The sequence below is a fragment of the Oncorhynchus keta genome, chromosome 14 (genome assembly GCF_023373465.1).
Source record: "Oncorhynchus keta strain PuntledgeMale-10-30-2019 chromosome 14, Oket_V2, whole genome shotgun sequence".
Lineage (NCBI taxonomy): Eukaryota > Metazoa > Chordata > Actinopteri > Salmoniformes > Salmonidae > Oncorhynchus > Oncorhynchus keta.
The window spans coordinates 66,833,895-66,857,851 of NC_068434.1; the positions used below are offsets into that span (position 1 = coordinate 66,833,895).

General features: G+C 41.2%; 1 protein-coding gene across 5 annotated transcripts in view; it reads right to left on the reverse strand.

Annotated features, from left to right (window-relative positions):
• The window catches only part of LOC118394160 (semaphorin-7A-like), a 31,150-nt gene extending 19,489 nt beyond the window's left edge, over positions 1 to 11,661 (reverse strand). For 4 of the 5 annotated variants that reach the window (XM_052462196.1, XM_052462195.1, XM_052462192.1 and 1 more), the window contains exons 1-2: positions 11,274 to 11,661; positions 756 to 898 (exon numbers count right to left, since the gene is read on the reverse strand). In XM_052462196.1, the coding sequence (XP_052318156.1) occupies positions 756 to 898; positions 11,274 to 11,373 (243 nt within the window). In that variant the 5' untranslated portion in view covers positions 11,374 to 11,661. Of the gene's footprint in view, positions 1 to 755; positions 3,195 to 11,273 lie in introns of all 5 variants that reach the window. The other variant, XM_052462194.1, reaches the window with a different exon arrangement.
• Positions 11,662 to 23,957: the final 12,296 nt, after the last annotated feature.

A 23,957-nucleotide genomic window follows, 5' to 3' on the forward strand; every position in this document is an offset into this window, starting at 1 on the left:
ATAGTGATAAAAGTAAGATCCTACATCTGTACATGTAGAGTACTATAGGTTCTAATTATCAGAGTAAGAACTCGCCGGACACTACGAAAGCTTAAACCAACTTAATTCTTCCCAAAGGATCAAACAGCTGAATAGACAAAGACAAGGTTACAATAGTGGCAGCATATGTACCCCACTTTGGGTTGAGTCTCCTCCTTCTCGCTAAACATCGCATCTTTATTGCTAGGCAGGAAACTAAGTAATATTGGCAATAAACGGTTCCTTTTCCCATAACGTGACCTGACCTTGGTGACCTGACCTTGATCCCCTTATCCACATCACTCTCCCCTTATCAGTACTGCCACATGTTTTCCATGCACTCAGCCCCTCCCAAGCTTAATTACACCCACCATAACATTTCCTCCTACAGACATCTCCTGGTGTAAACTCTGGGCTAAGGCACCCGTCATGTCTCTATTAGGACTAATGATTAATAATAGTTAAAGCTCAGAAATCCAAACCCATCAGTACAATGTTCAATACATTCATTTCAACGTAATCTAGTCTACAGCATGTAAGAGGTGACGGACTGTTTAGCTAAATATTTACTGTAAAAATATCAATAACCCTCCCTCTGTTATTCCCATCAATTACATTACAGCAACTGTATTGGACCATCCTACTTAGAGCACAACCTGAATAGAGCTAAATCAATACAAAGCAAAACAATACACAAGTAAGGTTTGCAGTAAGGGTATGTAACTCAGTCATACTACCATTGTAGAGGTCATAGAACTGTGGAAGTTTGTCTGGAACAGGTTTATGCTGCCTGTAGCATATACTATGTTGTCATGAGGGCCATGCAAGAGCTCTATACGGCTGTTATTCCCAGACAGGTGGATTCTTAGGAAGCTCACATCTGAGGACACAGAGATATAAATAATTAAGAAAACATATGACTGGACATGTGTTCATGCAAAAATGTGCTCATTGAGATTACACTATGGAACTTCTGGAACTAGGATAACTTCTTGGAAACCATGATTGATCCCATTAATAAGGGATCCTAGCTTTCACCTGGTCAGTCTATGTCATGGGAAGAGCAGGTATTCCTAATGTTTTGTACACACAGTGCATTGTCAGAGTTAAATAAAAGAAGCTACCCAGTGACCAAATTTGAATAGGGTTAATATTTCACGTTGTGCCAGATGAGTTTATCCTTCTAATTTTACCGTAGCAGAGCATATTTCCATATTGTGGGTATAGGCTAGAGGTCAACCGATTATGATTTTTCAACGCCGATACCGATTATTGTAATAATGACAATAATTAACACTTAATATAATACATCAATCAAATCAATTTAGCCTCAAATAAATAATGAACCATGTTCAATTTGGTTTAAATAATGCAAAAACAAAGTGTTGGAGAAGAAAGTAAAAGTGCAATATGTGCCATGTAAAAAAGTTAACGTTTAAGTTCCTTGCTCAGAACATGAGAACATATGAAAGCTGGTGGTTCCTTTTCACATGAGTCTTCAATATTCCCAGGTAAGAAGTTTTAGGTTGAGATTATTATAGGAATTATAGGACTATTTTGCTAACTAGCTAGCCATTTCACTTCGGTTACACCAGCCTAATCTCGGGAGTTGATAGGCTTGAAGTCATAAACAGCGCAATGCTTGAAGCATTGCGAAGAGCTGCTGACAAACGCACAAAAGTGCTGTTTGAATGAATGCTTACAAGCCTGCTGCTGCCTACCACCGCTCAGTCAGACTGCTCTATCAAATATCAAATCATAGACTTAATTATAACTTTATAACACACAGAAATATGAGCCTTAGGTCATTAATATGGTCAAATCCGGAAACTATAATTTAAAAAATAAAACGTTTATTCTTTCAGTGAAATATGAAACCGTTCCGTATTTTATCTAACGGGTGGCATCCATAAGTCTAAATATTCCTGTTACATTGCACAACCTTCAATGTTCTGTCATAATTACATAAAATTCTGGCAAATTAGTTCTCAACGAGCCAGGCGGCCCAAACTGTTGCATATACGCTGACTCTGCGTGCAATGAACGTAGGCTTGTATGAGTATAAATAGTTTGTGTTCCTTACCAGAGTTGGCTAATGACAAAGGTGTGAAATATGGTTCATGTTCTTGTACTTTTGGAGAAGCGCAAAAAGGATCCTACTCTCTTTAATTTCTCTCGGAACGGTGCTACGCCATAATTGTTTTTTTTTTCACCTTTATTTAACCAGGTAGGCTAGTTGAGAACAAGTTTTCGACAGCCAGAGCCCGGCACGGTATACCTCCATCCAGGTATAGCATGCATCATTGTACATCTAATCATCATGAAATGATGAAAGGTGAATCGAGAAGATTGAAATAATGTTTGTTTTTAATTAAACTGCCATTATCGTCAGCATGCTAGTTGAGGTAATGCTAAAGCAACCTATTGGATTCAACAACACTTCCGGTAGCTACTCACGCCAACTCTAGGCGTTGCATTGTTATTACATATCTTTCATTGTATTCACAGGATATGTCCCTGTTTTGATGTGTAATGTTGTTATTATTGTTGCAATCATTTTTTTTTTATGGAATCCAATGTCCTGCTATTGCATTAGCGAGCCTAGCATGCTGACGAAAACTGCAGTTTAATTCAAAACAAGCAGTATATAAATATTCTTGATTCGGGATTCGGGAGTACAACGACATATTCCATCCCTGGATTGAGGTATGTTTCCACATTCCGGCAAAGCACCACAGAGTTTCTAAACCCAGATACGCAACATTGTGAGACTTCTGGGAATGCTTGCGAAACAGACCAGACCGGGGTTTGGGGTTTGAGAAGTAAATGAGAGAAGTGAAATGTCTTTAAGTAGTTTAATATGTTATAATTCCAACCTTCTGAAAGTGACAAAATTACAAATTTTTAATTTCCGTTTAAAACAACTTCATATCGAAGAAGTGTCTTTGATTTGATGGCCTGCACATGACCTTTAGACCCAATGATGTGTTTCTATGAGCTTAGCTAGCCAACGTCGCCTACAAGTGTGATCGGGGGTTTCTATTTGAGAAGCAGTTCCTGCCTATCTTCAGAAAGTACTGTCACAGATAGAACAATGACACAGATATTTCACTGGATGTATAAATGTGAAGCATCCTCTTGGAGTTTCAACTGGTAGTCAGAGGAAGCCCAGTTGCCTGCAGTGTGGGAAGATGGAACGAGATTAATTTTGGCACAGAGTGGACAAAGTTTTGTATTTTTTTTATTTGACCTTTATTTAGGCAAGTCAGTTAAGAACATTAAGAACAAATTCTTATTTACAAAATGGCCTACACCGGCCAAACCTGGACGACTCTGGGCCAATTGTGCACTGCCCTATGGGACTCCCAATCATGGCTGGTTGTGATACAGCCTGGAATCGAACCAAGGTGTCTATAGTGACGCCTCAAGCATTGAGATGTAGTGCCTTAGACTGCTGCCGCACTCGGGAGCCCAAATTATACTTTACTCTACTCTTTGCCAAAGTTTTAAAAAATGCGTTGTTTTTAAAAGGAGTGCAAAGGCAAATTGAGTTACACTTCACAGAGTAGGCGTTCCCTAATGGAAATACGAACATGCATGCTAGAACACGCCGATAGGATCTTGCTAGTTCGTGCTTTGCTCTGCCCACCTCCATGCTTGTTCTGCCCACTATGACTCATTTGTTCCCATTTGAAACAACGGTCAGTGGTCTATCTTGGTACTATACTGTCTTTGCAACCTGGTCTCAGAGCATTTCGTATTATTCTGTACGTAAATCCGAGAAACTCCATTTAGTATATGTTACATTTCGTATGGTATGTATTAATTTTCATATGATACATTACAAATTGCAATTGTACAATATGTTACAAACTGCAATTCGTCCAAAATGTCACGAATTTGCAAAATGTACAACTTCTTATGAATTTCTAAATGTATGATATGTTACAAATTCCAATTTGTAGTGGCTAATGTTAGCTAGGGATGGCTAGGTAGCTAAGCTAATGTTTGCTAGCTGGCTTACGTTAGCTAGGCTAGGGGTTAAGGTTAGGTTTAGTAGTTAGGTTAGGTTAGCTAAAGTTGCTAAAATGCTAAAGTTGCTAAAACGCTAAAGTTGTATGTGATGAGATTAGAATATGCAACCTTTGGGTTGCTAGATATTCGTGTTATACATCCACCCACCCTCATTTTGTTTCTGCCTTGAGTAACCTTCCGTCTTATGCAGTGGAGGGTCGTCATTCAGGGCAGGTGGGGCAGAGTATTATTTATTTATATGAAATCTTTAAGTCAATAAAGCCTCCATTCAAACATGGTCTCTTTTCTGCTTTCTTGCGTAAGACAGCTCCAAAATGCAGGTGTTTCAGCCCATTACCAACGCTCCGTTAAATACGGAGCGTTGGTAATGGTCTCTAATTGCGCCGTGATTGGCTCAGTGTTCTGCCACTCATGGGGACACTAGGTCACTGCCAAATCTAAGGGTAGAGCTCTAAAATACAAGCCCCTTGGGTACTGCGATAGAGTTACATTAGAAGTGCCCATCCAAGAAGGTTCAAGGTTATTGGCCACAGATACATCATATTACTTTATATATACATTAACTTTGATTGGACTGATCATGTCAACATCATACTTTCAAAATCTTAGCTAGCAGTCATCATTATGAATCAAATTGACAACCTACTAGTAAATCCTTTTTAATCCTTGTCATATGAAGAGAAATAATGGAGAGAAATTATAGATAAAATGTATCGGTGCTCATCGGCCATTGGACATATTTTTTTATTTTTAATTTCACCTTTATTTAACCAGGTAGGCAAGTTGAGAACAAGTTCTCATTTACAATTGTGACCTGGCCAAGATAAAGCAAAGCAGTTCGACACATACAACGACACAGAGTTACACATGGAGTAAAACAAACATACAGTCAATAATACAGTAGAAACAAGTCTATATAGGATGTGAGCAAATGAGGTGAGATAAGGGAGGTAAAGGCAAAAAAAGGCCATGGTGGCAAAGTAAATACAATATAGCAAGTAAAACACTGGAATGATAGATTTGCAGTGGAAGAATGTGCAAAGTAGAAATAAAAATAATGGGGTGCAAAGGAGCAAAATAAATAAATAAACAAATAAATAAAATAAAATAAATACAGTAGGGAAAGAGGTAGTTGTTTGGGCTAAATTATAGGTGGGCTATGTACAGGTGCAGTAATCTGTGAGCTGCTCTAATAGCTGGTGCTTAAAGCTAGTGAGGGAGATTAGTGTTTCCAGTTTCAGAGATTCTTGTAGTTCGTTCCAGTCATTGGTAGCAGAGAACTGGAAGGAGAGGCGGCCAAAGAAAGAATTGGTTTTGGGGGTGACCAGAGAGGTATACCAGCTGGAGCGCGTGCTACAGGTGGGTGATGCTATGGGGACCAGCGAGCTGAGATAAGAGGGGGGACTTTACCTAACAGGGTCTTGTAGATGACATGGAGCCAGTGGGTTTGGCAACGAGTATGAAGCGAGGGCCAGCCAATGAGAGCGTACAGGTCGCAATGGTGGGTGGTATATGGGGCTTTGGTGACAAAACGGATGGCACTGTGATAGATTGTATCCAATTTGTTGAGTAGGGTATTGGAGGTTATTTTGTAAATTACATCGTCGAAGTCGAGGATTGGTAGGATGGTCAGTTTTACAAGGGTATGTTTGGCAGCATGAGTGAAGGATGCTTTGTTGCGAAATAGGAAGCCAATTCTAGATTTAACTTTGGATTGGAGATGTTTGATGTGGGTCTGGAAGGAGAGTTTACAGTCTAACCAGACACCTAGGTATTTGTAGTTGTCCACGTATTCTAAGTCAGAGCCGTCCAGAGTAGTGATGTTGGCCAGGCGGGCAGGTACAGGCAACGATCGGTTGAAGAGCATGCATTTAGTTTTACTTGTATTTAAGAGCAATTGGAGGCCACGGAAGGAGAGTTGTATGGCATTGAAGCTTGCCTGGAGGGTTGTTAACACAGTATCCAAAGAAGGACCAGAGGTATACAGAATGGTGTCATCTGCATAGAGGTGGATCAGAGACTCACCAGCAGCAAGAGCGACATCATTGATGTGGGCAGCAGGGTAGCCTAGTGGTTAGAGCGTTGGTCTAGTAACTAGTAACCAGAAGGTTGCAAGTTTAAACCTCCGCGCTGACAAGGTACAAATCTGTCGTTCTGTCCCTGAGCAGGCAGTTAACCCACTGTTCCTAGGCCGTCATTGAAAATAAGAATTTGTTCTTAACTGACTTACCTAGTTAAATAAAGGTAAAATAAATCAAATGTATACAGAGAAGAGAATCCTGTGAACTCTGTGGCACCCCCATAGAGACTGCCAGAGGTCCGGACAGCAGACCCTCCGATTTGGCACACTGAATACGGCTGCACAGTATTGTTTCTTATCGATGGCGGTTAAGATATCGTTTAGGACCTTGAGCGTGGCTGAGGTTCACCCATGACCAGCATTACATATACATTACATTACACAAGAAGTTGGAAATCGCAAAGTCAACACTGAGTGGTTTGGAAGGAATCAGTGGCTAACTGCAAGCATTGCAAAGCAATCACTGGATGTGTGGATGTGTGGTCCCAATGTGTGGATGTATGGTTCCAATTCTCAGTTTAAGGTTCTCTTTTCAACATGATTTATGGAGCGCTCAAAACAACTGTTAACTCAGAACTGGGAAATCTGACTTCAGTGAGTTCAAGACAACTGGGAAAAAACAAGATCTGACTGGGAAAATAAGTTTTGAGTATCTATATGAGTATAAGTATCTATATCCATAGTAAAACGAGTACTATATCGACATAACCTGAAAGGCCGCTCAGCAAGGAAGAAGCCGCTGCTCCAAAACTGCCATAAAAAAGCCAGACTCCGGTTAGCAACTGCACATGGGGACAAAGATCGTACTTTTTGGAGAAATGCCCTCTGGTCTGATGAAACAAAGATAAAACTGTTTGGCCATAATGACCATTGTTATGTTTGAAGGAAAAAGGGGGAGGCTTGCTAGCCAAAGAACACCCCCCCAACAGTGAAGCACGGGGGTGGCAGTATCATGTTGTGGGAGTGCTTTGCTGCAGGAGAGACTGGTGCACTTCACAAAATAGATGGCATCACAAGGGAGGAAAATGATGTGGATATATTGAAGCAACATCTCAAGACATCAGTCAGGAAGTTACAGCTTGGTCACAAATGGGTCTTCCAAATGTATAATGACCCCAAGTATACTTCCAAAGTTGTGGCAATATGGCTTAAGGACAACAAAGTCAAGGTATTGGAGTGGCCATCACAAAGCCCTGACATCAATCCCAAAGAAAATTTGTGGGCAGAACTGAAATAGTGTGTGTGAGCAAGGAGGCCTATCAACCTGACTCAGTTACACCAGCTCTGTCAGGAGGAATGGGACAAAGATTAACCCAACTTATTGTGGGAAGCTTGTGGAAGGCTACACGGAACGTTTGGCCCAAGTTAAAGAATTTAAAGTCAATGCTACCAAATACTAATTGAGTGTATGTACACTTCTGACCCACTGGGAATGTGATGAAAGAAATAAAAGCTGAAATAAATCATTCTCTCTGCTATTATTCTGACATTTCACATTCTTAAAATAAAGTGGGGATCCTAACTGACCTAAGACAGGGAATTGTTACTATGATTAAATGTCAGAAATTGTGAAAAACTGAGTTTAAATGTATTTGGCTAAGGTGTATGTAAACTTCCGACTTCAACTGTATGTATACTGCAGCTACAAAACTAATACTACGTGTATTTTGTGTAGTAAGCTGTTAGTAGCCCATGTGCCTCACACTAATAACTTGGTCTATTTTCACCTCTTAATTTTGCCAAATGTTCTGATTTGGTTGTGCACATGTAGCCTATAACCTGTTTCAGAGAAATGTAATTATTGAATGTTGTAAGAGCTCGCATTGTCTGCTAATATGCACCCTTTCTTTATCATACAGCTCTGACTTGGTGTACAGGGAGTACACTTTAAGAATGGCCCATGTTCTGAATTCTGTCGCTGTACATTTCAAAAGTGCTGAACAAATAGTTATATTGACTACGTCCATCCTAGCTCGCTCATTAATCGAAATTCCGGATGCCTTATGCCATTGTTTGTAAATCTCAATTGTCAGTAAAAATCACATTTGTTTAAGCAAGTCAGCCATATCAGCAAGGTTTTTTAAAAGGCAGTAAATGAGGCAGTAAATCAGTAAATGAGAAATTGTTTCGCTGCCAGACAAGGTTTCCCTGATAGCCAGGTGTAGCAGTGGGAAGGTGTTTGGACTGCTGTTGGGACTCTGCTGTTGGGACAGCTTTATGTAGGCCCTAACAGTTTGTGGGCACCATTTGTCACCGTTATAGTGCAATAATGTATTGTTTAGTGTTGTGTTGTGCTGTGTAGTGGCATTGCTGGCATTCATCCACCCAATCTTTTTTGTTTTTTGCCCTACCAAGATGTACATGCAAAAATCCGGTGGTGGTAAAAAAAAATGTGTCATACTTGAGTAAAAGTAAAGATACCTTAATAGAAAATGACTGCAGTAAGAGTGAAAGTTATTCAGTAAAATACTACTTGAGTTAAAGTCTGAAAGTATTTGGTTTTAAATATACAGTACCAGTCAAAAGTTTGGACACACCTACTCATTCAAGGGTTTTTCTTTATTTTTTATATTTTCTCCATTGTAGAATAATAGTGAATAATAGTGAAGGGTGGCTACTTTGAATAATCTCAAATCTCAAATATATTTAGATTTGATTAACACTTTTTTTGGTTACTACATGATTCCATGTGTTATTCCATAGTTATATAATGATTTTCCAACAGTTTTGAAGGAGTTCCCACATATGCTGAGCACTTGCTGGCTGCTTTTCCTTCACTCTGCAGATGGGATGGTGTATCGCTGCAGAAGGCTGTGGTAGCCATGCTGGTCAAGTGTGCCTTGAATTCTAAATAAATCACAGACAGTGTCACCAGTAAAGCACCCCCACACCATCACACCTCCTCCTCCATGCTTCACGGTGGGAACCACACATGCGGAGATCATCCGTCTCACAAAGACACAGCGGTTGGAACCAAAAATCTCAAATGTGGACCCAACAGACAGATTTCCACCTCTCAAATATTAATTGTTTGCGTTTCTTGGCTCAAGTAAGTCTCTTCTTCTTATTGGTGTCTTTTAATAGTGGTTTCTTTGCAGCAATTTGACCATGAAGGCCTGATTCACGCAGTCTCCTCTAAACAGTTGATGTTGAGATGTGTCTGTTACTTGAACTCTGTGAAGCATTTATGTGGGCTGCAATCTGAGGTGCAGTTAACTCTAACCTATTCTCTGCAGCAGAGGTAACTCTGGGTCTTCATTTCCTGTGGCGGTCCTCATGAGAGACAGTTTCATCATAGCGCTTGATGGTTTTTTCAACTGCACTTGAAGTAACTTCAAAAGTTCTTGAAATTTTCCAGACTGACCTTCATGTCTTAATGAACGGCACCTCAGTACCTCCAGGCTCTGATCAGGCCCTACACCCAAACAAGGGCACTGCGTTCATCCACCTCTGGCCTGCTCGCCTCCCTACCACTGAGGAAGTACAGTTCCCGCTCAGCCCAGTCAAAACTGTTTGCTGCTCTGGCTCCCCAATGGTGGAACACACTCCCTCACGACGCCAGGACAGCGGAGTCAATCACCACCTTCCGGAGACACCTGAAACCCCACCTCTTTAAGGAATACCTAGGATAGGATAAAGTAATCCTTCTCACCCCCCCCCCTTAAAAGATTTAGATGCACTATTGTAAAGTGGCTGTTCCACTGGATGTCATAAGGTGAATGCACCAATTTGTAAGTCGCTCTGGATAAGAGCGTCTGCTAAATGACTTAAATGTAATGTAAATGTAATGATGGACTGTCGTTTTTCTTAGGGTTAGGGTTATGGTTAGAATGACACATTTCCTGAACAAATTCAGCGATATCTGCTAACCAGACCTCTCATTAAGCGATGGTCAGACGATGGTCTTGTATTGCTAAAGAATTCAGATGGTTAGTCATTCATTAAGGGCTGGGTTTCATCCATATCACAGAAGATCCAGGTTCAAATGTTTTTCTTTGCTTATTTGAGCTGTTCTTGCCATAATATGGACATCTTCTCTGTACCAACCCTACCTTGTCACAACACATCGGATTGGCTGAAACACATTATGGAAAGAAATTCCGCAATTTTTTAACAAGGCCACCTGTTAATTGAAATGCATTCCAGGTGACTACCTCATGAAGTTGGTTGAGAGAATGCCAAGAGTCTGCAAAGCTGTCATCAAAGCAAAGGGTGGCTACTTGGAAGAATGTCAAATCTCAAATATATTTTGATTTGTTTAACCATTTTTGGTTACTACATAATTCCTTATGTGCTATTTCATAGTTTTGATGTCTTCACTATTATTCTAAAATGTAGAAAATAGTGAAAATAAAGAAAAACCCTGGACTGAATAGGTGTATCCAAAGATTTGACTGGTACTGTACTTAGGTATCAAAAGTAACTGTAGTTGCTCAAATATACTTAACTATCAAAAAGAAAAGGAAAAGTTTGAATAATAAAAAAAATCCTTATATTAAGCAAACCAGACGGCACAATTTTTTACATTTATTTTTATTTACAGATAGCCAGGGTCACTAAACCAACACTCAGACATTGTTTACAAAGCAATTGTGTTTAGTGAGTCCGACAGATCAGAGGCAGTAGGGATGACCAGGGATGTTCTCTTGATAAGTGTGTGAATTTGACTAAGCAGTCAAAATGTAACGAGTACTTTTGGGTGTCAGGGAAAATGTATAGAGTAAAAAGTACCACAATTTCTTTAGGAATGCAGTGAAGATAATTTGGTAAAAATATGTAAATAGTAAAGGAAAATACACATTCCCCAAAAAACGATTTTATTCTTAAAGTACTTTAGGCCACTGCTAAAATCGTCACTGGTCTTGTGTAAACATACCAAACATATATAACGTACTAATTTGAATGTCTGGGATTTACTTTTAATATATTACGTCTGGTCTATGATAATAGTCTGGTCTTTGATAGCACAGTTCAAAAATCATGAGAGAAAGAGTACTCAAAGAGAGTCGGGTCCTTTTGGCGATTGTGGACTCAATACACTTTTCCTCCAGATATTTTTGTATTGAATATAAATCGACTCCTAATAGGCCTAATCTTTCAACAATTGTACTATTGATTTAAAATGAAAAGCTTAACGTACCTTTGTCTGTCAATGTCACTCTAGGTTTGTGGGAAACGTCCGAAGCTTTCACCGGAAAAAATAGTCCTAAAAAGACTGCAAAGAGCGCGAGCAGACTCATGCTTTTCTGAGTCTTGGTTCTCGGCAAATTAATTACTTGAAACTGTAGTAGCGTTATTTTAGCATATAACACGAGGGTGAGGTCTATACAGTCTGGTCTTCCATTTAGTCTTGTCTTTAATCTTCAATCAAGTACAGTAGCCTTAATTGTTCGGTAGTGAGACAGACTCCACTCAGTAATATTTTTGGATAGACCACGCACTTGATTTGTCTCTTCCGTCACGCAAAGCATGTATGTAGTCTAAATTCAGAGAAGGCGAGACTAGTCTAGACTAAACAGTAGCCTCTCTCTTCAGACCCAGGTTTAAAACATTACTTTAATCGGATCAAATCTTAATCAAGTTTTAAAAGGATCCGCCCCTTTTGAAAATCCTAAAATGACATACTCAAATCTAACTACCTGTAGCTCAAGACCTGAAGCAAGGATATGCATATTCTTGATACCATTTGAAAGGAAACACTTTGAAGTTTGTGGAAATGCTAAATTAATGTTGGAGAATATAAAACATTATATCTGGTAAAAGATAATACAAAGAAAAAACGTGTTTTTTTGTATTTTTTTGTACCATCATCTTTGAAATGCAAGAGAAAGGCCATAATGTATTATTCCAGCCCAGGCGCAATTTATATTTTGGCCACTAGATGGCAGCAGTGTATGCGCAAAGTTATAGGCTGATCCAATGAACCATCGTATTTCTGTTCAAAATATTGTGTCAAGACTGTCCAAATGTGCCTAATTGGTTTATTGCAGTTTTTCTCAATTGCTTTTTCTCAATTGCTAAAACACTAAAACCCATTGGCTGAACAAAGTTCTCACTTGCCTGGACTCATTTAGCTAATTATGCAGTCTGTTGTCAATACCTTAAACCATTTCACATGGTAAAACACAATTTGCAGATCTCACTTAGACTTTTCAGCAAAACTCTAAACACATTCTCATTCTCAAAACACATTCTGCACTCTAATGCACATGTCATCCATACTGGTAAACACAAGTGGCAACAATCAAATACAAATAGAGAAGACATGTCATTGATTGAACACAACCACTCAAAATTGATTTAACCTGTTTCAAATTATGCGACACAACCAATATAAGCCAGTTCAGAGAGCAAACAGGTTGTTGAAGGTGGAAAGGAGAAAGTCTGAGAATGGATAGAAGAAACAATGTGAGAGGACGAGTGCGTATGCGAGGTGGGCGAAGAGGAGGAGGAGGGCAAGAAAGAGGAAGAGGAGGACGAAGAGGAAGAGGAAGACAAAGAGTGGAAATATCTGATGAAATTCGAGCAACAGTTATAGACCATGTTCTTGTCCATGGACTGACAATGAGGGAAGCAGGACTTAGAGTGCAACCCAATTTGAGACGATTTTCTGTGTCCACCATAGTAAGGACATTCAGAGAAGAGAACAGGTACAGGATACTACTGTATTTTTGAAATTGCAAATTTACTGTACTACACTATATGCAGCTGTTTCAATAGACATTTGTAAAGTTAATCACTCTATGTATTGTACTGCATGAATATGTTTTGTAACTGCACAACTACTTTTTGTAGAATCGCAAGGCTGCCACATGCAGGTGGAAGGACAGCTATATTCACTTGGGAGCAAGAGGCCGTTATAGTTGCCATGGTCCTTCAAGATAATACAATACGACTCAGAGAAATCTAGGAACGAGTGATACAAGACAACACACACTTCCAGGGAATTGATAGTGTGAGCATTTCCACAATTGGCCGTTCATCTTTGTCGATGAAGCAGGCTTCAATCTAACAAATAGGAGAAGGAGAGGCCGAAACATGATTGGACAGCGGGCCATTGTTGAAGTCCCTGGTCAACGAGGTGGCAATGTCACAATCTGTGCTGCAATCAGCAACCATGGTGTTCGACATCACCATGTTACACTCGGGCCATATAACACCAGGCACCTTCTAAGATGTATTGCCAATATACGAGATATTTTATTTGAGCAGCAGGTTCAAGAGAAGCAGGGTCAAGAGCTAAATGAGAATCCCATTCCCACCTATGTGATAGTGTGGGACAATGTCAGTTTCCACCGAGCTGCTCAGGTAAGGGAATGGTTTAACATCAATGGGCAGTTTATGAACTTGTACCTCCCTCCATACTCGCCTTTCCTGAATCCGATTGAGGAGTTTTTCTCCTCTTGGAGATGGAAAGTGTATGATAGACAACCCTATACCAGAGTAAAATCTGCTGCAAGCCATGGATGTAGCCTGTGGTGATATAGGTGAGGAATCATGTCAGGGCTGGATACGGCACACAAGAGGCTTCTTCCCCCGTTACCTCAGGAGGGACAATTTTGCTTGTGATGTCGACAAAGTGCTATGGCTTGACCCAGCCCAAAGACAAGAAGAAGCACATTGATCACATGTTTACACCTTTTTTGTCCCTTTTAGTATTGTATACTGTAGTACAGTGCATTGTAGGCTGTATACTGTACAATGGACAAATTGTATGGCCCTGAACATTGTGCTTTCCATTTATTAACAGTACTGACTGCTCAATAGATTTTGACTGGTTGCAGGTTCATATCAACAAAGAACAAGAATTACAGTATCACAGAGACAAAGGACAAGTTTGTGAGATGCAGGGTACAGTACTGTAAAAATAGGGGTACAAGGAGGAGGAAGAACAAAAAACAAAATTGCAAAGAGCAAAGCAGAGTAGTAATTTCTGATCAATTTTGAGCTACTATGATAGAACATGTTTTCGTTCATTGAAAAGAAAATGACGGAAAAATGAAAAAAAAAATGATTCAAAATGTACTTCTCCCTGAGAATTGTATGTTTTGAACAATGTGTTTTCTATTTTTCAGTGTGTTGTTTACTGACTGCTTGAGAGTGTAAATCATTTTTATCACTTTGTTTATGATTTGAGAGCAGTGTTTGATTTTGAACACAGGTAAAACTGTTTTGAGGCGAATGTTTCATTTTGCGAGAGGAGTCAGAGGTTATGTAAATAGTGCTTGAAGATGAGGTTTTGTGTTTAATGTTTTCAGGAAATGGAGCAAGGTTTCAGAAATTGTGTTTTAGCAATTGAGAAAAACTGTAATACATAATACATGTAATAAGTCCATAACTGTGCACTCTCCTCAAACAATAGCATGGCATTCTTTCACTGTAATAGCTACTGTAAATTGGACAGTGCAGTTAGACTAACACGCATTTAAGCTTTCTGACAATGTCAGATATGTCTATGTCCTTGGAAATGTTCTTGTTACTTACAACCTACTGCTAATAACATTACCCTACGTTAGCTCAACTGTCCTGCGGGGAATCCACCGAACATGTAGAGGTTAAACTGGAAAAATTAGCTGAGCTGTCATCAAAAGCCAAGTGGTTTTGGGCTACATTCATAGCACAGGTGTCACGCCCTGGTCGAAGTATTTTGTGTTTTTCTTTATGTATTTGGTCAGGCCAGGGTGTGACATGGGTTTTTGTATGTGGTGTGTAGCTTAGTGGGATTGTCGCTTAGTGGGGTGTTCTAGGAGAGTCTATGGCTGTCTGAAGTGGTTCTCAATCAGAGGCAGGTGTTTATCGTTGTCTCTGATTGGGAGCCATATTTAGGCAGCCATATTCTTTGGTTGTATTGTGGGTGATTGTCTTGATGTCCTTAGTCTGTGTTAGTTTGCACCAGTTTCGGTTTTCACTACGTTTTGTAGAGTTTGTGTTTATTCGTGTTTACGTTGTTTAAATAAACATGAATCGCAATCGACACGCTGCAGTTTGGTCCGACTCTCCTTCACCATATGAAAACCGTGACAACAGGATCATGATGAGCCCATTTGTCCTTTTAGTGCAATATACAGGTAGGTGTAGTAAACTATACTAAACAAAAATATAAACGCACCGTGCAACAATTTCAAAGATTTTACTGAGTTACAGTTCATAGAAGGAAATCAAATCAAATTGTATTTGTCACATGCAATGAAATGCTTACTTACAAGCCCTAACCAACAATGCATTTTAAAAAAACTAGAAAAATTTTAGAAGAAAAAAAAAAAGAAATAAAAGTAACCAATAATTAAAGAACAGCAGTAAAATACCAATAGCAGAGCTATATACAGGGGGTACTGGTAGAGTCAATGTGCGGGGGCACCGGTTAGTCGAGGTCAATGAGGTAATATGTACATGTAGGTAGAGTTATTAAAGTGACTATGCATAGATAATAACAGAGGGTAGCACCAGTGTAAAAGAAGGGGGGTCAATGCATGTAGTCTGGGTAGCCATTTGATTAGATGTTCTGGGTAGCCATTTGATTAGATGGGGGTAGAAGCTGTTTAGAAGCAACTTGGACCTAGACTTAGCACTCCAGTACCGCTTGCTATGCGGTAGCAAAGTGAACAGTCTATGACTAGGGTTGCTGGAGTCTTTGACCATTTTTAGGGCCTTCCTCTGACACCGCCTGGTATAGAGGTCCTGGATGGCAGGAAGCTTGGCCCTAGTGATGTATTGGGCCGTACGCACTACCCTCTGTAGTGCCTTTCAGTCGGAGGCTGAGCAATTCCTGTACCAGACAGTGATGCAACCAGTCAGGATGCTCTCGATGTTGCAGCTGTAGAACCTTTTGAGGATCTCAGGACCCATGCCAAATCTTTTCAGTCTCCTGAGGGGGAATAGGTTTTGTCGTGCCCTCTTCACGACTGTCTTGGTGTGCTTGGACCATGTTAGTTTGTTGGTGATGTGGACACCAAGGAACTTGAAGCTCTCAATCTGCTCCACTACAGCCCCGTCGATGAGAATGGGGGCGTGCTCGGTCCTCCTTTTCCTGTAGTCCACAATCATCTCCTTTGTCTTGATCACGTTGAGGGAGAGGTTGTTGTCCTGGCACCACATGGCCAGGTCTCTGACCTGCTCCCTATAGGATGTCTCATTGTTGTCAGTGATCAGGCCTACCACTGTTGTGTTATTGGTAAACTTAATGATGGTGTTGGAGTCGTGCCTGGCCGTGCAGTTAAGTGTGAACAGGGAGTACGCACCCCTGAGGGGCCCCTGCGTTGAGGATCAGCGTGGCGGATATTTTGTTTCCTACTATTACCACCTGGGGGTGGACCGTCAGGAAGTCCCGGATCCAGAGGGAGGTGTTTAGTCCCAGGGTCCTTAGTTTATTGATGAGCTTTGAGGGCACTATGGTGTTAAACGCTGAGCTGTAGTCAATGAATAGCATTCTCACAGTCAATTTAAAAAATATATTAGGCCCTAATCTAATCTTTTTGTGCATATGTAAAACTTCTGTGATCTTTTATTTCAGCTCATGAAACAGGGGACCAACACTTTACATGTTGCGTTTAAAATTTCATTCAGTATAATAAAGTCCTGCTTTTGTATTTGCCATAAGTGGTGGAATGGATGGCTCCTGAAATAGGGAAAAGCAGACATAACTAGCCTATATTATCATCACAACTCTCAGAATCACATCTTTTTTTGGCAGATTATACCCAGGGGAAAAAATGATTGGTTATCCATCAAATATTCAGTGTCATATACAGTAGTAATCATGTAAATAGGCTACATTTCAACAGCTCAGACCATATCACACTGCCATAAATGTGCAGATGCAGCACACTGAACTATAGATGTAAAAGTTATGTGGGTCTCAGCTTGTTATAGAGAAGAATCACATGTTGATCATCATATCTTTCCAAAGGCACATGACAAGATGAATAAGAGCAGATTGATGTGCTTTCATGACACAGATGTTTTCATGGAGACACAGCCTTACTCAAACTAGTGGTGTGAATTTGTGCATAGGGCTGGTACAATAATCATATAATCGTGTAACAGACAACTCTGGTCTAATTATGGATAATAACCATGAACTAAAACAATAATTGTCATATACACTGCTCAAAAAAATAAAGGGAACACTTACAACACAATGTAACTCCAAGTCAATCACACTTCTGTGAAATCAAACTGTCCACTTAGGAAGCAACACTGATTGACAATAAATTTCACATGCTGTTGTGCAAATGGAAGAGACAACAGGTGGAAATGATAGGCAATTGGCAAGACACCCCCAATAAAGGAGTGGTTCTGCAGGTGGTGACCACAGACCACTTCTCAGTTCCTATGCTTCCTGGCTGATGTTTTGGTCACTTTTGAATGCTGGCGGTGCTTTCACTCTAGTGGTAGCATGAGACGGAGTCTTCAACCCACACAAGTAGCTCAGGTAGTGCAGCTCATCCAGGGTGGCACATCAATGCGAGCTGTGGCAAGAAGGTTTGCTGTGTCTGTCAGCGTAGTGTCCAGAGCATGGAGGCGCTACCAGGAGACAGGCCAGTACATCAGGAGACGTGGAGGAGGCCGTAGGAGGGCAACAACCCAGCAGCAAGACCGCTACCTCCGCCTTTGTGCAAGGAGGAGCAGGAGGAGCACTGCCAGAGCCCTTCAAAATTACCTCCAGCAGGCCACAAATGTGCATGTGCCTGCTCAAACGGTCAGAAACAGACTCCATGAGGGTGGTATGAGGGCCCGACGACTTCCACAGGTGGGGGTTGTGCTTACAGCCCAACACCGTGCAGGACGTTTGGCATTTGCCAGAGAACACCCAAGATTGGCAAATTCACCACTGGCGCCCTGTGCTCTTCACAGATGAAAGCAGGTTCACACTGAGCACATGTGACAGACGTGACAGAGTCTGGAGACGCCGTGGAGAACGTTCTGCTGCCTGCAACATCCTCCAGCATGACCGGTTTGGCGGTGGGTCAGTCATGGTGTGGGGTGGCATTTCTTTGGGGGGCCGCACACCCTCCACGTGCTTGCCAGAGGTAGCCTGACAGCCATTAGGTACTGAGATGAGATCCTCAGACCCCTTGTGAGACCATATGCTGGTGCGGTTGGCCCTGGGTTCCTCCTAATGCAAGACAATGCTAGACCTCATGTGGCTGGAGTGTGTCAGCAGTTCTTGCAAGAGGAAGGCATTAATGCTATAGACTGGACCGCCCATTCCCTAGACCTGAATCCAATTGAGCACATCTGGGACATCATGTCTCGCTCCATCCACCAACGCCACGTTGCACCACAGACTGTCCAGGAGTTGGTGGATGCTTTAGTCCAGGTCTGGGAGGAGATCCCTCAGGAGACCATTCGCCACCTCATCAGGAGCATGCCCAGGAGCAGGAGCATGCCTACGTTGTAGGGAGGTCATACAGGCACGTGGAGGCCACACACACTACTGAGCCCCATTTTGACTTGTTTTAAGGACATTACATCAAAGTTGGATCAGCCTGTAGTGTGGTTTTCCACTTTAATTTTGAGTGTGACTCCAAATCCAGACCTCCATGGGTTGATAAATTTGATTTCCATTGATAATTTTTGTGTGATTTTGTTGTCAGCACATTCAACTATGTAAAGAAAAAAGTATTTATTACGAATATTTGTGGTGGTGAAGGTAGGAAACAGCAATCTCCACTACACTGATTCTCAACACTGGGGCCCCACAAGGGTGCGTGCTCAGGCCCCTCCTGTACTCCCTGTTCACCCATGACTGCGTGGCCGCGCACACCTCCAACTCAATCATCAAGTTGCAGACAACATAACAATAGTAGGCATGATAAACAACAATGACGAGACAGCCTACAGGGAGGAGGTGAGGGCCCTGCCAGGAAAATAACCTCTCCCTCAACAAAACAGAGGAGCTGATCATGGACTTCAGGAGACATCAGAGGGAGCACGCCCCTATCCACATCAATGAGACCGCAGTGGAGAAGGTGAAAAGCTTCAAGTTCTTTGGCGTACATATCACTGACAATCTGAAATGGTCCACCCACACAGACAGTGTTGTGAAGAAGGCGCAACAGCACCTCTTCAACATCAGAAGGCTGAAGACATTTGGCTTGACCCCTAAAACTCTCAGAAACATTTACAGATGCACAATTTAGAGCATGCTGTCGGGCTGTATCGCCGCCTGGTATGGCAACTGCACCGCCCACAACCGCAGGGCTCTCCAGAGGGAGGTGCGGTCTGCCCAACACATCACCGGGGGCACACTGCCTGCCCTCCAGGACACCTACAGCACCCGATGTCACAGGAAGGCCAAAAAGATCATCAAGGGCATCAATCACCTGAGCCACTGCCTGTTCACCCCGCTATCACCCAGAAGGCGAGGTCAGTACAGTTGCATAAAAGCTGGGACCGAGAGAATGAAAAACAGCTTCTATCTCAAGGCCATCAGACTGTTAAATAGCCATCACTAGCCGGCTACCTAATGATAAATGCTCTTCAAATTGTCAATATGAGCATTTTATTTTGTACAGTTATCATTGAAAACAATTACATAAAAAATGCTGTTTGAGTAAAGGGGTTGTGTCACAATATCTATTTAATTGAACCACTTTTGCAGTAAAATGTTTTTACACAACCATCCATTTCATATAAGGGAGACCTTAGAGATATGGATAAACATTGTTGTGCTTTGTTATACTTCGGGTAGGGGTACATGAACATCAATGCGGACTTGCCACTAGTCTATTCAGTCTCCAAAACACACAATTAGCTCATTCCTACCAATGTCACATTGGTGTCAGTCGTTACTATGACAATTTAAGATGGCGCTACTCCGCTACTCATACCTCTAATAAATATTGTTCAAGAAAAAATAGAGATGTTTCTATGTTAAATGCACATGTTTAGAATTAGTGGATTGAATACATCTCTTTGCTTAGCTTTACTTCCTAAAGTGTTTCCATTCCCCTTTAAACAACAATGAGCCTTTTAGTGGGTCAAAGGTGTAAGTGAACCAGTATTTCCTCAGAGGGAAACATCCATGTTTTTATTTGTTTTTGTTTGGGGGGTATAATAGTGTTTTTTACTGATGATCAATAGATAGCAGCATTTTCCCAGCTTAGTGATAACCCTGTATCTCTCAGTTGTTTGACGTTATTGTACTTGGATAACATGATATAGGTTTGAAGGTTTTCCCCACCTGCAAACATGTTTTTTTAAAACTGACTATGGACACAATCATTAGAATATATCACTCAGTGTACCTCCATTTTAAATATAGTGTCGTTTGGATCTGGATATAATGTGGAGTGGAATGGAACACCAGTCAGCATAAAGTAGTCCTACAAGATATGAAAGACTTGATATTCTGGCTCATGTTATCACATTCCTATATGTGGACAATACAGAAGACATTGAAATGCAACCCCCCCCCCCCTGTCTTTTTTTACACACACACACAAATTGTATTCCATTACAGTAATTGAGGTGAACACTGAATGCAATCTAAATGCTGGCCATGGGCCACTGCTTCTCTGACAGTGAGAAAGTGTGTGTGCAGGCAGTTTGCAACAGAGTGAGCATCTCTGCAGTCTGCAGACCAGAACTTGCTAATGGAAGTGACAGCTTGCAGGTCACAAAAGAAAGGGAGGGGGAATTGTGCTGACAGTGTTTGTGTATTTGGCATGGAGTGGGGAGAGTTGGTAGCTGGGACACGACTGCAGTTATGAGAGAAATCTGGCCAGAGATAAAAACTGCAGGACGAACAAACCTCCCTTCACTGACACTTGGCTCAAAAGTATTGTGCCTACACCACCCCACCAGCCTCCCCCTCTCTGTAAGGGAGAAGGGATTACTGTCCTGGAGAGATTACAGAATAGAACGAGGGTATTGTTGAGAAGTCATCGGGATATCCACATCACATCGCCATAATGGCCCAGAGCACCTGCCACTTCACTGAATGAGCGATCGTTTCAGCTGTGGAATGGAGCAACTCAGCATGGGTCAGCCGAACTAACTGCTTTGTGGACTTTGAAGCGAAGACCAAGTTTGTCATTTTTTGTTGACGCTTGTCAGAGCATAATGTGAGGATTATTGGATCCTTCTGTATCACAACCTCTGCATCACTTTTTGCTCTTTTAATGATTTTTCTTTGTAATTATAGCTGGGAACCTATATGAGAAAATCCTTGAATACCCTCCAGCTCCTCCAAGCTAAAAGGGGAAAAGGGTGAGTACAGGAGTGAGAGGCTGGAGCTTATACTGTAGGTGTCTGACAGAAATGATCAGAGCTCAACTGGCTGAAGAAGAGGAAGGGGCCTACAGAAGACTTACAGTGTTACAGAGCTTCCAGAGCTGGCTCCCCGGCAGGTGTCACCATGCCTTATCACCTGGAGGAAGAGGACCTCAACCAGCCTGTATGGCAGTCTGTACTCTTCTTCTGCTGCAAGGGGATGATCGAGGGTGTTGTGGTCCTCCTCTTCATCTGGCTGCTCATACAGGTCCTGTTCACCAAGAACCTGGAAGCTACTGACTCCCTCTCAATAGAGTAATAACGAACAATGGAAATAGTGTTTTTTCTGTAATAGGGAATTATCAATGGAAATAGTTGGTTTTCAGTTCAACATCTGTTTAGAATCTGTTAGGAATGTTAGTCCTGAACTCATAGCTACATATGCTATGTTTTCATTGGTCTGAGTCTGGAGCAGGATACTTGTTATTTGGCTATTGGCCCAGTTGTACTGCAATGACTTCTAATTGGTCAGCCACAGGCTAGGGTGGGGGGTTATAAATTATATCATGTTTCCTTTGTAATGTGGAGAGAACCACAGGAGAGAATCACGGAGGACAGGGAAGCATGAACATCTACCATCTACTTCCAAGAATAATTGGTCCACTTTGAATAAACCTATTTTCCTCCTCCTGATTTGCTTTGAGGTCTGTGTTATTGAAGAGTAACATCAACTGCTAACAACCCCGACAAAAATGTCACTGAAAAATTATAATCCACATAATAATTCACATTTCCTGTTGCTGACGGATTATTTTCCTGCTATGAGAAACTGGTCAAATTAAGATAGCAGATCTGTAAATCAAGGTTCTCGCAGACAAAGAGGCTATCCTCATTTACACAAGTTAAAGGAATGAGCACGATGAGATTTACAATTGAGATAATATGTACATACATTTTCCAATTGACATTAAATCCTTACCTTACCTATCATTGTGGCTGGCAACACGACATTCTTGCTCTGCAGTTCCTCCAAATTTAAGATGGTGCTGCAGTGGATAGCAGCCATCTGTCTCTGCTCCTTGCTGATATTCTGCATAGCAACAGTGATATGTGATAGACAAGCCTGACTTCTCCCGTCTCTGGACCCCAGGTGACTGAGGCCCATATAAGGGAGCAGCTGCCAACCACAGAGTCCGAAAGGAGACATTCTAATGACAAGAGTTCAACAGTTAAATCATATAAGCATATTATGCAGATAAGACATTTTAATTACCTTTGTTAGTTTGCTAATTCTGACGTCATAAGAACGCGCAACAGGACATTGTACTGTCTACATTCGGTTTGTTGTTTATATACATATATTAAATTAAATTGATTTTAGTCCGAACTAAAGATTTGTGCTAAGGATTCCACGATGCGGTTAGCCTTTACGGCTGGGACTGCAAGTTTGTGTTCCTTTTTTTGCGTGGATTCTGCGAGTGCTAGCTGGCTGTACTACAGACACCTGTCGTCCTGTGAAAGACTCCATTGTTATCTTTTTGTAAAACAACTGTTTGCAGTAAAGAGCCAATCTGGATACTAAGGAGATCCTGAGGGAAATCAACGAGTACCAACAGCTTTACGCTATGGAGGAACAACATAGACCATCATGGAAAGATCCGACCACCTCACAAAATAACTTTAACCCGACAAAAAAAAGAAAAACAGATTAATCGTAGCATGCGTGGAAATATTTTATTTTTATGGGATTCCTGAGGACGCATCCAATAATCCAGAGTGCGCAATCAGAGAATTCATGCAATCCGCCTTGAAACTTCCTATAGAGACTGTAAACAAGGTGGCTTTCCACCGAATACACAGACTTGGAGCTCAGAGCCACAAGACCAAGGGTCCCCAACCGATCATCGCAAAATTTGAACACTACCAACAAAAGGAGCTGATCAAAAGCAGGGGAAGAGGGCTTTAAAGGGACTAAATTCGGTCTCAATGTCCAATTTCCAAGGGAGATAAACTAACGTCGTAAGAGACTGTATCTGGTACAATGAAAACAAAGGAAGGATGGTAGGCGTGCCTTTCTCGTTGTGGACAAACTATTTATAGATGGACAGCTATTCCGAGACAGCTCCATAACACTGTGGCTGTACTAAATTCCACAGGGACTTCAGGTTATGAAAAAAAAGAAGTTATGGGAACTGTAAAAAATATCTGAACATTATGAAGTGGATATGAACACACTCAATTGCATGCTTGCTTACACATACAGACTTATACATACACACACACCTGATCTCACTCTCTCACTCTCTTTCTCTCTTTTCTCTTCTCTCCCTCTCTATTGTCAAGAACTGTTTTATAATTTAATTAGTTTATTGTTTGTCTATCTTTTTTATGTATTTGTCTACACGTTTATATATGATTCCAACAAGCAAGGGGAAGATATCAAAATAGGGGCATTGGGGAAAGTAACATTGTATGGAATACATTTGTACTGTAGTGAAGCCGTCTCTAGAGTAATGCAAGGTCTCTTCATGATCATGTGAAACGTCAATTGCTATGGAAATGCTGGGATGTGTTTTTCAATGATGTTAAAGGTAATTATGATGCAACT